Below are 12,026 nucleotides of genomic sequence, written 5' to 3'. Positions count from 1 at the left end.
ATTGTATCATGGTAAAGTCAGAGCTTTCAGGGTACCCATAAGGAGAATGGGGTACTTTGTACCTCACAGGTAGATTTTTATCCCTTACCCCACTTCAAGAGTCCCTCCTTATTGGTTTTTAATGTTCATTACACCACTTCATGACCACATGTATCTCTTTTTAGCCCCCATTTGTAAGTGAGAATGTGTGGTATTTGTTTTTCCATTCTTGAGATACATCACTTAGGTAACTGTCTCCAGTTCTACCCGAGTGACACCACAAAAGGCATCATTTCATTCCTTTTTAGTCTGAGTAGTACCCCATAATATATATATATATATATGAATATATATACACACACATATATGTATATATATATCGTATTTTCTTTATCCACTCATCTGTTGATAGGCACTTAGGTTGATGCCATATCTTTGCAATTATAAATTTTTCTGTAAGAAACATTCAGGTACAGTTGTCTGTTTTATAAAATGACTTCTTTTCCTTTGGGTAGAGCACCCAGTAGTGGGATTGCTGAATCAAATGGTAAGTCTACTTTCAGTTCTTTGAGAAATCTCCATACAGTTTTTCACAGCTGCTGTACTCCTTTACATTCCTACCAACAGTGAGTAAATGTTCCCTTTTCACTGCATCCATGCCAACATCGATTGTTTTTTGTTTGTTTTTGTTTTACTTTTAAACAATGGCCATTCTGACAGGGGTAATATACTATTTCATTGTGATTTTAATTTGCATTTCCCTGATGACTAATGATGTTGAGAAATTTTTCGTGTTTTTGAAGGCCATTTATCTACATTCTTTTGAAAAAATCTGAAAAATCTGTTCATGTCTTTTGCCCACACCATGATGGGGTTATTTGTTTTATTCTTACCGATTTGTATTATTTCTTTGTAGATCCACAATATTAGCCCTTCGTTGGATATATTGTTGATGAGTATTTTTCTCCCATGCTAAGATATTATTTCCTTTACTGTGCAAAAATTTTTAGTTTAATTAAGCCTCATTTACTTGTTTCTGTTGCTGCTATCTTTCCTTGTGGACTCTTAGTTATAAATTCTTTGCCAAGGCCAATGTCCAGAAGAGTTTTTTCTATGTTGTCTTCCAGAATTTGTGTGGTTCTAGGTCTTACATTTAAGTCTGTCATTCATCTTGAGTTAATGTTTGTATTTGGTGGAACATAGAGATCCAGTTTCATTCTTCTGCATGAGGCTATCCAGTTTTCCTTACACTATGTGTTCAACAGGGCATAATTTCCCCAGTGTATGTTTTTGTCTACTTCATTAAAAATCACTTGATTGTGATTATGCACCTTTATTTCTGTGTTCTCTATTCTATTCCACTGGTCTCTGTGTCTACCTTTGTACTAGTAACTTGCTGTTTTGGTTACAGTCACCTTGAAGTGTAATTTAAAGTTGGGTTTAAATGGTAACTCCAGACTTGTTCTTTTGCTTAGGACTGATTTGGCTATTCAGACTTTTTTGTTCATTTGTTGCATATAAAGTTTAGGATTATTTTTCTAGATTTATGAAAAATGATGTTGGTATTATAGTGGGAATTTCTTTGAATATGTAAAGCACTTTGGGCAGTACAGACATTTTTGGTGATTCTTCCAATTCATGAGCATGCAGCGTTTTTCTCTTTGTTTGTTTCATCCATGATTTCTTCCTCAGTGTATCATAGTTCTCCTTGTAAAGAGTTTTCACTTCCTTGATCAAGTATATTCCTAGGTATTTTCTTTTCTGTGCACCTATTGTAAATGATATTAAATTCTTGATTTGACTCTCAGCTTGACTGTTATTAGTATTAATATATATAATGCTACTGTTTTGCGTACATTAATTATATAACCTGAGACTCTACTGAATTTATTCATCAATTCTAGGAGTCTTTTCGTGGAGTTGGACTTATATTTAGAGTTTTCTAAATATAAGCTCATATCACTGGCAAACAGGTGTAGTTTGATCTCCTCTTTTCCAATTTGTATGCACTTTCTTTCTCTTGCCTCATTACTCTGGCTGGGTCTTTCAGTACTATCTATGTTGAATAGAAATGGTGACAGTGGGCACCACTTGTCTTATTCCAGTTTGCATAGGAAATGCTTTCAACATTTCCCCATTCAATATGATGTTGGCTGTGAGTTTGTCATAAATCATCTTTATCATTTTGAGGTATGTTCCTTCTATGCTTAGTTTGTTGAGGAGTTTTATCAAGAAAGGGAGCTGGATTTTATTAAACACTTTTTCTGTATCTATTGAGATGCTCACATGGCTTTTGTTTTTAACTCTTTTATTGATTTTTGTGTATTGAACCATCCTTGCATCCCTGGGATGAAACCTACTTGATCATGGTGATTTATCTTTTTGATGTACTTTTGAATTCAGTTCACTAGTATTTTGTTGAGGATTTCTGTACCTCTGTTCATGAGAGATATTAGTCAGTGGTTGTCTTTTTTTGTTGTATACTTCGTGGTATTGATACCTGGGTGATCCCAGCTTCCTAGAATGAGTTAGGGGTGGTTCTCTCCTTCTCAAGGTTATGGAACAGTTTCAGTGGAATAGCTGCCAATTCTTTTTTGTGGGTCGGGTAGAATTCAGCTGAGTCCATGTGGCCCAGGGATTTTTCTTTTTTTTTTGGTTGGAGATTTTTCTACTCATTATTTGTTTGTTCATCTATTTCTTCCTGACTGAATCTTGAGAATTTGTACGATTTCTGAAATGTATTCATTTCCTCCAGATTTTCTAGTTTGTGTGCATAATAACTTTCATAGTAATCATGGGTGACGTTTTGTATTTCTGTGGTTTCAGGTATAATGTCTTCTTTTTCATTTTTGATTGAGCTTTTTTGAATGTTTTCTATTTCTAATTTATCTGGCTAGTGATGTATTGGTTTTATTTACCTTTTCAAATAACTAACTTTCTGTTTCATTTATCCTTTGCTTTTTTTTTTCTTTTTTTTCAGTTTTCATTTCATTTAGTCCTGCTCAGATCATGCATATTTCTTTCCTTCTAGTAGATTTGGCTTTGCTTTGTTCTTTTTCCAATAATTTCTTGAGGTGTGACATTTGTTTAATAATTTCTAATCTTTCTGTCTTTTTGATTAGACATTTAAGGTTACACATTTTCCTCTTAGCACTTCTTTTACGTATCCCATAGATTTTTGAAAACATATGCCCCCTTTGTCATTCAATTCAAAGAATTTTTAATTTCTATCTTAATTTCATCACTGACTCCAGGATCACTCAGCAGCAAGCTATTTCACTCCCATGACTTTGTACGGATTTGAGAATTTATCTCTTGGAATTTGTTTCTAGTTTTATTCCACCATGCTCTGAGAATACACATGATATTAATTCAATTTTTCTGAATTTGCAAAAGCAATTTTCTGGTATTAATGGTATTAATTCAATTTTCTGTATTAATTCAATTTTTCTGAATTTGCAAATGTTTTATGCTCAATCTTGGCATGTCTTATGCTCAATCTTAGAAAGTACTCCACATGCATTCTTCTCATGAATATATATTCTGACATTTATCAGTGTTTTGTAAATATCAGTTTAGTCCCATTTAAGTCCACTGTTTCTTAGTTGATTTTATGCTTTGATGATCTGTCTACTTTGTCAGTGGGGTGTTGAAGCTCTCAGAATTATGATCCTACTGTTTATTTATTTGCTTAGATCTAGTAGAATTTGTTTTATAAATCTGGGAAGTCCTGTGTTAAGTGCAGATATATTTAGGATTGTTATGTCTTCTTGCTTAATTTATTCCTTTATCATTATATGAGGACCATCTTTTTCTTTTTTTATGATTGTTAATTTGAAGTTAATTCTATCTGATATGAGAATGGCTACACCTGCTTGTTTTAGTTTCCATTTGCATGGAATTTTATTTTCATTCCTTTACTTTGGGTCTGTGTGAGTCTTTGTGAGTTAGTTGGGTTATGACTTTTCATTCATTCAGCCTAGCTATGTTTTTTAAGTGGAATATTACAATAGTTCACGTTTAGTCTTCGTATTAATATAAGGAAATCTGTTAATCCTGTTGAATTGTAATTTGTTGGGTTTTTTCCCCCTCTTTTGTTACTTTTTTATAAGAGTTGTGAGTTTCAACTTTCAGATATTTTTACAATGGTGGGTACTGACTGTTCTGTTCCATGTATAAAGTACTTTTAAGCATTCTTTGTAGGGCAGGCCTAGTAATGGCAAATTCTCTTAGTGTCTGTCTGGGAAGGATTTTATTTCTCCTTCATATATGAAACTTAGTTTTACAGGATGCAAAATTCTTGGATGGAAATTATTCTGTTTGTGAAGACTAACATGAGACCCCAATCCCTTCTTGCTTATAAAGTTTGTACTGAGAAGTCTGTTGTTAGTCTGACAGGTTTTCCTCTACAAGTTACTTGCTGCTTTCATCTCACAGTTTATAAGATTTTCTCCTTCCCTTTGACATTGGTCAGACTGATGACTATGTGCTTTGGTGATGTCTTATTTTCTATGAATATTCTCAGTGTTCAATAACCTTGTATCTGTATGTCTAAATCTCTGTTGATACCAGGGGAGTTTTCCTCAATCATTCCCTCAAATAGGTTTCCCTGCTTTTTGTTTTTTCTTCTTTTCCCTTAAGAATACCTATGATTCTTGTATTTGTTTGCTTTATGTAGTCCCATATTTATTAGAAAGATTATTTATTCTTCTTGGTGGTTCTTCCTACATTTTGGACTGATTGGGTTAATTTGAAAACCTTGTCTTCAGGTTCTGAAATTCTTTTTTCTGTCTAGTCTAGTCTGTTATTAAAACTTTCTTTTGTATTATGAAATTCCTCAAATGACTTTTTCATTTCCACAAGTTCTGTTATATCTTTTCTGATGTTATCTATCTCTTTAGTGAATTTTTCATTCACAATTTAGTGAACTTTGGGGGATTTCTTTGTGTTGGTTTTCAACTTTGTCATCAATTCCATTGATCTTACTTACCATACCTATTCTGAATTACATATATGACATTTTAACATTTCTTTTTGGCTAGAGTCTGTTTCTGGAGAACAACTGTGATCTTTTGGAGGTGTTAAAAAACCTGGTTTTTATATTGTCTGAGTTCTTGTGCTGGTTCCTTCTCTTCTGAAACCTCTTCTCTCAGCTCAAGGTAGATAGCTTTGTGGTACACTTTTTTTTTCCACTGGGAATTCTGTTGTTCAGTGAAGAGATAATGAGGTCCCTGAATGGTGTGCTTGAGTACTGCTCCGGGAGACTGACCAGGCAGGAGAGGATCAGGAGCATTGTGAACTTTAACACTGCTGCTCTCCTGAATCTGCCTATTCCCTTGAGGTTGTTATAGATGGTAGACACATTGAGCTCTGAGTGTTTGCCCTATCCAGGTTTTCTATTTAGTTGGGGACATGCAGCATGCACCCAAGGGACACACAAGAGTGGCTGGCCTCCTCATTCCCTCCCCAGTCTGGCAAGCCCAGGAGGAGTCAGCAGCAACAGATCTGACCCCCAGGTAAATGAAGCACTCTGGGGCTGGAATCTCAAAAGGTCACCAACAACAGCACCCAGGTTTCATAGGCAGATGGTATTGTTGTGCCTTCTCTCCAGAGCAATGCCACCCCACAGTCTCTAATCAGTTTCTTGTATCAGTCTAGAAGCCTTCCGCAATGGAAGGGTCTTCCCACCACTTGGATTGCAATGTCCTTGTGGGAAGTGAGGAGCCCTGGGATTCTCTCTGATGTCCCTTTCCCACATATGGCCACCATATTTGAAAACCTCTGATCCTGCTGTGATCATTGCCCCATTTCCCTCTCCTTTACTTGGGGGGCCTCTCGTTGCCTTCCTGTGGATTCCCAACGTTCCCTCTTAGATAGTTGATCCAAAGGTGAATATCCACTCTCCACTTCTGATCTTTTCTGTGAAAAGTGGCTTGTGCAGGCTGCCTCTAGTCTATTATCTCAGCCTCCTATCTCCTGGCTGGCACTTTGTAAACATAGCTCAACCTGCTGCATGGAGAGTGAGTTGGAAGAATGCAAGAATTCATGCATATAGACCAGATGGGAGGTGATGCCAGGCAGGAGATGTTAGCTAACATGAGCTATAATAGTGGCAGGATGGGAAAAAGTTAATGATGTCAAGAGATATTTGGGGGGGGGGAATCAATAGGATTTGCTGTGCAACTGAAAAGAAGAAAAAGGAAGGTTACAAGGACAACAACTAGATTTGTGGCTTGTAAATAGTCAGTGGTGTCAGTTACCAAATCAGGTAAGCCTAAAAGAGTAGATTTGGGAAGAATAATTTTTTTCTTTTAAGACAGAGTCTCACTTTGTGTCCCTAGGTAGAGTGCCATAGTGCCATAGCTCACAGAAACCTCAAATTCTTAGGCTCAGGCAATTCTCTTGCCTCAGTTTTTCATTTTTAGCAAAGACAAGGTCTTACTTTTGCTCAGGCTAGTCTCAAACTTGTGAACTCAAGCTATCCACCTGCCTTGGCCTTCCAGAGGGCTAGGATTACAGGCATGAGCCACCACACCCAGCTGGAAGAATAATTCTTGAGTTCTATGTTGAATATGTTGAAGTTAAGATAATTTTTGGATATTAAGGTGGAGCTATCAAATAGGTTGTTAAGGCTACAAGCCTAGATCTCAAAAGAGATATTTAGACTTCAGAAATATATTGAAAGTTATTAGCATACATCTATACATCAATGGCACATGTAGCTATAAAAAGTAATGAAGAATCTCTCATATGCTCATTTGAAAATATCCTCAAGATATATTAATAGTAATTTTTTAAGTACCAAGGTATAAAACAATCTAATTATGCTACCACTTACATAAGAAAAAACAGAAAAAGAAAATGCATGTATTTGTATTTGTTTCATTCACCAAAAAAATATTTTTGGAAGAAGGCATGAGAAACTAATAAAAAGTACTTGGCCAAGTGGAGGAGGAGAGGAAGATGGAGACTTCATATACATTTTCATATTGTTTTGATTTTGAGACATCCATTTTAAAAAATTCCAGGTAGAGAGGATATGCTATCAAAACAGAATAGTAAGGGGCAATTGGAGAAGATGGAAGCCGAAGAGAAAGAGTGCTCCAGAGAGAATGGAGCAAATCACTGCTCCAAAGGCAGCTGGGAAGTTTAATAAAATATTTACTAGGAGAAAAATGTATCCACACCAAGGGAGTCATAAAATCAACAAGCAAAATACTGACAACCAATAAAAATTAATAAAGGACACAAAGATTAGTTCACAGTAAAGTAATACAAATAGCTGAAAACATGAGGACATGCTCAACTCATAAAGGAAAACATGTTATCATAGTTATTGAATTCTATTTTTACTTATACTGCAAAGATAAAGGAAATGTGAACTCATCTGCTATTGGAAGGGGTCTAAATTGGTGTTACTTTTTTTAAGAGACATTTTAACATTTTTAACAGGCATTTTAAAATTATATACCTAAGTTATGACTTAAGAAATTTCAATTGTGGAAATTTTATTTTTGTTTATTTATTTATTTTTTATCTCACTTTACTGCCCTCCGTAGAGTGCTATGGCATCACAGCTCACAGCAACCTCCAACTCCTGGGCTTAGGCAATTCTCTTGCCTCAACCTCCTGAGTAGCTGGGACTACAGGTGCCTGCCACAACACCCAGCTATTTTTTTTGTTGTTGTTGTTGCAGTTTGGCTGGGGTCAGGTTTCAACCCGCCACCCTTGGTATATGGGGCCAGTGCTCTACCCATTGAGCCACAGGTGCCACCCAGAAATTTTATATTTTTATATCAATGCAGTTATGTGTATAGATAAGCATATAAACTTGCTATATACATATGTATATGTAACACAGGTTAGATATACTTTTTAGTTATAAATATTTAACATGCATATCTATATATGCATATATGTAGGTGTGTGAGAAGACAAGTGCAAGGTAGCATTGTTTTAGTAGCAAAAGCCTAGCTAGCATCAACCTAACTAGTCATCAATATTGGAGTGGCTAAAAAATTGTGGTACATTTAGAGAAGGTGTATTTGTGCAGAAGCAGAAATATATTCAAGATATATTTGGTGAAAACTGCAAGTACAGAAGAGAGGACATAGTATATTTTCATTCTGTAAAACAAATTAATTCATACGCATTTAATTTTCTTAAAAATATGCAAAAAAATCTGATCCCAATAGACATTTCTTGAAAGGGGTCCTAGACACTGAGACATTTCCCCATTAAGAGGAATTCTTAAATTTTACTCACACTGTTTTGTTCTATTTAAAATTTTTTTCACATTCACATGTTGCCATTTCTATTAAGAAAAAAAACTAGCTAATTGAAAAGAAAAAAAATTTTTTTGAAAAGAAATTTTTTTGATGTTAAAACTATCTATAGGCTTTAGGATAGTAGTGACCTTAACAAGAGCTGTTAAAAGGAAGTAATGAGATAGGAAGCCAGGTTACTATGAGTGAAAGAGAGAGGAAGATGAGTAAATGGTGAGCATGGGCATAAGGACTCAAGAAGTTTTGCCATAAAAGAAAGGGGAGAGATACAATACTAGCTGAAGTTATAAGCATGGTCAGGATAAGTAATTATTTTGTTTGTTTGAGTTTTGTTTTCAAATTGGGAGAAGCCTGAGCATGTTACATGTTGGCGGAAAGGGTCTTGAGGGACAGTGAGACGGAAGGAGTCATTCATGGGTTCCGTAGGCACCCAGGAAGGTGGGAGACGATGGTGTTGTAAGCACAGGCAAAGGGCACATCCTCCACTGAAATGAGGGGTCAAGGAGGAAGAAGGCTGAAGAGATGGGACATTTGGCAATTGGAGAGTGGAGAGCTGAACAAACCCCTGTCATATGGTTCCCATTGTCTTTGTGAACTAAGTAAAGAGATTATCTTCTGAGTTAGAGGAAAAGTAGAATATGGAACAAGAAGCATCTCAGAAACCAGGAGAGGGAGATAGCTTGAAACCTTAATTTCAGAGAGTCAGAGAGTACCTTGATCAGAGACGCAAGAAAGCTTGCCTACATGCGGTAGGCTTTCATGGCTGCATCATGTAGTCAGCCAATCTTTTCTATGTGATAGCACTGATTCCCCAGTGAAGGCATAAAAAAGCCAAGACTTGAACTGGGGCCTTGATAGATGTGTGCCAACCAAAAAGATGGACAAAGGAGTTCATATTAAAAAAGATTCCTCCACCTTCTGTCTCTCTTTCACTATCCTCAAGTTCCATCAGTATTCTTTGCATATATTTTACCACTTATGCAGAATTTATAAACATTTGCCTATTGTTATGGCTAATCAGTCTTTTTTTTTTTTTTTTTTTTTTTTTTTTTTGGTTTTGGCCAGGGCTAGGTTTGAACCCACCACCTCCGGCATATGGGACCAGCGCCCTACTCCTTGAGCCACAGGCGCTGACCAGCTAATCAGTCTTGAGGGGAAAAAATAACTTGAAAGTTTGGGGATTGAGACATGAGGGCAGGGAGAAAACTAACTTGTTGAACATTGACTATTTTGCTACATATTTACAAACTTGGTCTCATTTACGATAATATAGAGTGGACAATGACTATTTCCTGATTCTCCTTTCTAACAAAATGTCCATGATATCCCTATCGCTGCTCCCTTTCTGAGGTCATAGAATTAGTAAACTCACCTCCCTGAGATCATATACTGTGAAAGCTATGGAAATGGCAGACATGATTATGATGGCTAAAGCATATTCCTTATAGTCTTCATTGAACCATAAGCAGACACTGAAGAGTTGAAATATGTAAAATGGATTTAGAACCTGTGGGCAGACATAAAAACAGGAAAACAAGGGAGATATTTTAGGGTTCACATTTAGCTATTCATTGACTTGTTTTCATAATCATTTTTCAGCAATTGCATGTGCTACAACTTGCACTGAGCAACTCTGCCCAAATTTGCCCATTTAATTTCCATAATTACCTTATAAACCAGAAGCTATAATTTATCTTCATTGTGAAGATGAAGCAACTGAGCCTTACATCCTATCCAAAGTCACACAGTCCTAACTGTAACAGAGTTAAACCCAGGCAATCTGACCCCACAGGACTTACTTTAATCATTCCTGCATTTTACAATTTACAAACTAGAGTCTTGTGTTGACCATCATCATGTTGGCCATCATAATAACTGTGTAAGTAGATGTTAGCATCTCCTGTTTTCATTTACTAGCCTTCATAAATGTGATGTGTTAGTTCAGATTTTAAAAGTTAAAATAGTCTATTGCTCTTCTCTATGGCATGACAGTTGTCATATACAAAGCCATTAAATTAAAGAACTTTAGGTTAGGCCAGGTGCAGTGGTTCATGCCTGTCATCCACACACTCTGGGAGGCCCAGGGAGAGGGTCCCTTGAGCTCAGCAGTTAGAGATAAGCCTGAGCAAGAAGGAGAACCCATCTCTACTAAAAAATAGAAAAATTAGCTGAGCATGGTGGTGGGCACCTGTAGTCCCAGTTACTCAGGAGGCTGAGGCAGGAGGATTACTTGAACACAAGAGTTTCACACCAGGGCACCACTCTGGTCTGGGTGATAGAGTGAGATTCTTGTCTTAAAAAAATAAAATAAAATAACTTTAGGTTAGTAGGGGAGTTGAAGCCTACATTTTCTCATAAGTAGAGAGCTGCTCTGAAAATGCTTTGCTTAAAAGCATTTCATGCCCTTACTTGAATTCCCTCTAGTTGGTTTCCTTTCGTCTAAAACAGGAATGATAATCCTTTTCTCTGGTTAGAGAAGAAGTTCACAGAAATTGTTTCTATCAATTTATTTTGCTTTCTTTCATGCTTGAAATCTTGCTGGAAATATCAAGAAAGAACCGTCAGTTTAGAAACCTTTTTTTTTTTTTTTTTTTTGAGGCAAAAGGGAGTGGAGGTGGAGCACAGGCGAAGCTAGATTAGAGCTGTAGAGTTATGATTTGATAATAATCACTATCAAATGAAAAATGATAAGCCAAGTGATAGAGCCCAAGAGGAAAACTTTAACTTCCACATATACCTTGGGATTAGTAGAGTTAATAATAAGGCTGATTAGATGGAGTTTTGCTTCTTCCTACAATTTCAGATGCTGAGGAAATTATATCTGTTGCCTAACAAAAGAATTGCTTTAAAAAAAAAATCTTAGTCTCATAAAGTTGAAACAGGCTAAGTATCAGGGTATTAAAAAAGGGGGAAGAAAGGAAATATTACATTCATCCAGTTACTAAATAAGCAGAGTGTCATACCCTTTACTGCATGAGGCCATGTGCAAAAGATGCATTTGACAAAAAAGAGTAGAAGAATAAGAGGTATGAAGAAAATATGCTTGGCATTCTTTTAAAATATCTCTCAAATTACAGTTACGTATTACAATGTAGCACTCCTGGTTGACTAGAGCCAAACTTCTTTATTTTCTATTCAAAGCCAAGAGCAAACGCTGGAGAAATTACCTCCTTGATGAGCAATTTCCAAACTGGTGTGATTTCTACATCAATAGTATTAGGCCCACATATTAACCTCCTATAGGGAGAGATTACAGATCAGTCAGTCACTAATAATAAAAATGAAGCTCATTTTTCACCTAGGCAAAAAAGGTCTATTCCGTCTTCACTTTCTCACTTGTAGGATCAACATAAACCTCCAATATAACATTCCCATTCTCCCAAAATAATGGGAGAGGTTAAATTTGCCCAACACAAAAACAATAAACATCTGCATTAATTTGTTTTAATATTAACAGAAAGATCCTGGAATCTCAAAAATAGTTCTACACAGGATTATCAATCCCTCAGATTAAGACCCAGAGACGTGTTTCTTTGATTTTGCAGAAGAGTGGCACTTTGTGAGTAATTGTTGTTGAGAGAAATAAATAACCACTTTCTCTGTGCCTTTCACATCAACACTCAGGTTAGATAGCTTACCAAATGTATTAAAGCAGTGCTTCTGAAACTTTAGTACTCACACAGATAATTTGGTGATCTTCTTAAAAATGAGGATTCTGGGCAAGATGTAGTAACTCATAACTATAAGTAATCCTAGCACTCT

General features: G+C 36.1%; 1 protein-coding gene across 6 annotated transcripts in view; it reads right to left on the bottom strand.

Moving 5' to 3' along the window:
• ATP13A4 (ATPase 13A4) overlaps positions 1-12,026 on the bottom strand; it is a 189,881-nt gene that overhangs the window by 84,398 nt on the left and 93,457 nt on the right. For 5 of the 6 annotated variants that reach the window (XM_053564731.1, XM_053564733.1, XM_053564735.1 and 2 more), the window contains 2 exons: positions 11,432-11,501; positions 9,637-9,771 (listed from right to left, as the gene is read on the bottom strand). In XM_053564731.1, the coding sequence (XP_053420706.1) occupies positions 9,637-9,771; positions 11,432-11,501 (205 nt within the window). The remainder of the gene's footprint in view (positions 1-9,636; positions 9,772-11,431; positions 11,502-12,026) is intronic. The other variant, XM_053564732.1, reaches the window with a different exon arrangement.

This window comes from Nycticebus coucang, chromosome 16 (assembly GCF_027406575.1).
Source record: "Nycticebus coucang isolate mNycCou1 chromosome 16, mNycCou1.pri, whole genome shotgun sequence".
NCBI classification, from domain to species: Eukaryota; Metazoa; Chordata; class Mammalia; order Primates; family Lorisidae; genus Nycticebus; species Nycticebus coucang.
Note: the sequence above shows the minus strand (reverse complement) of the source record. Positions and strands in the feature narration are given on the sequence as shown.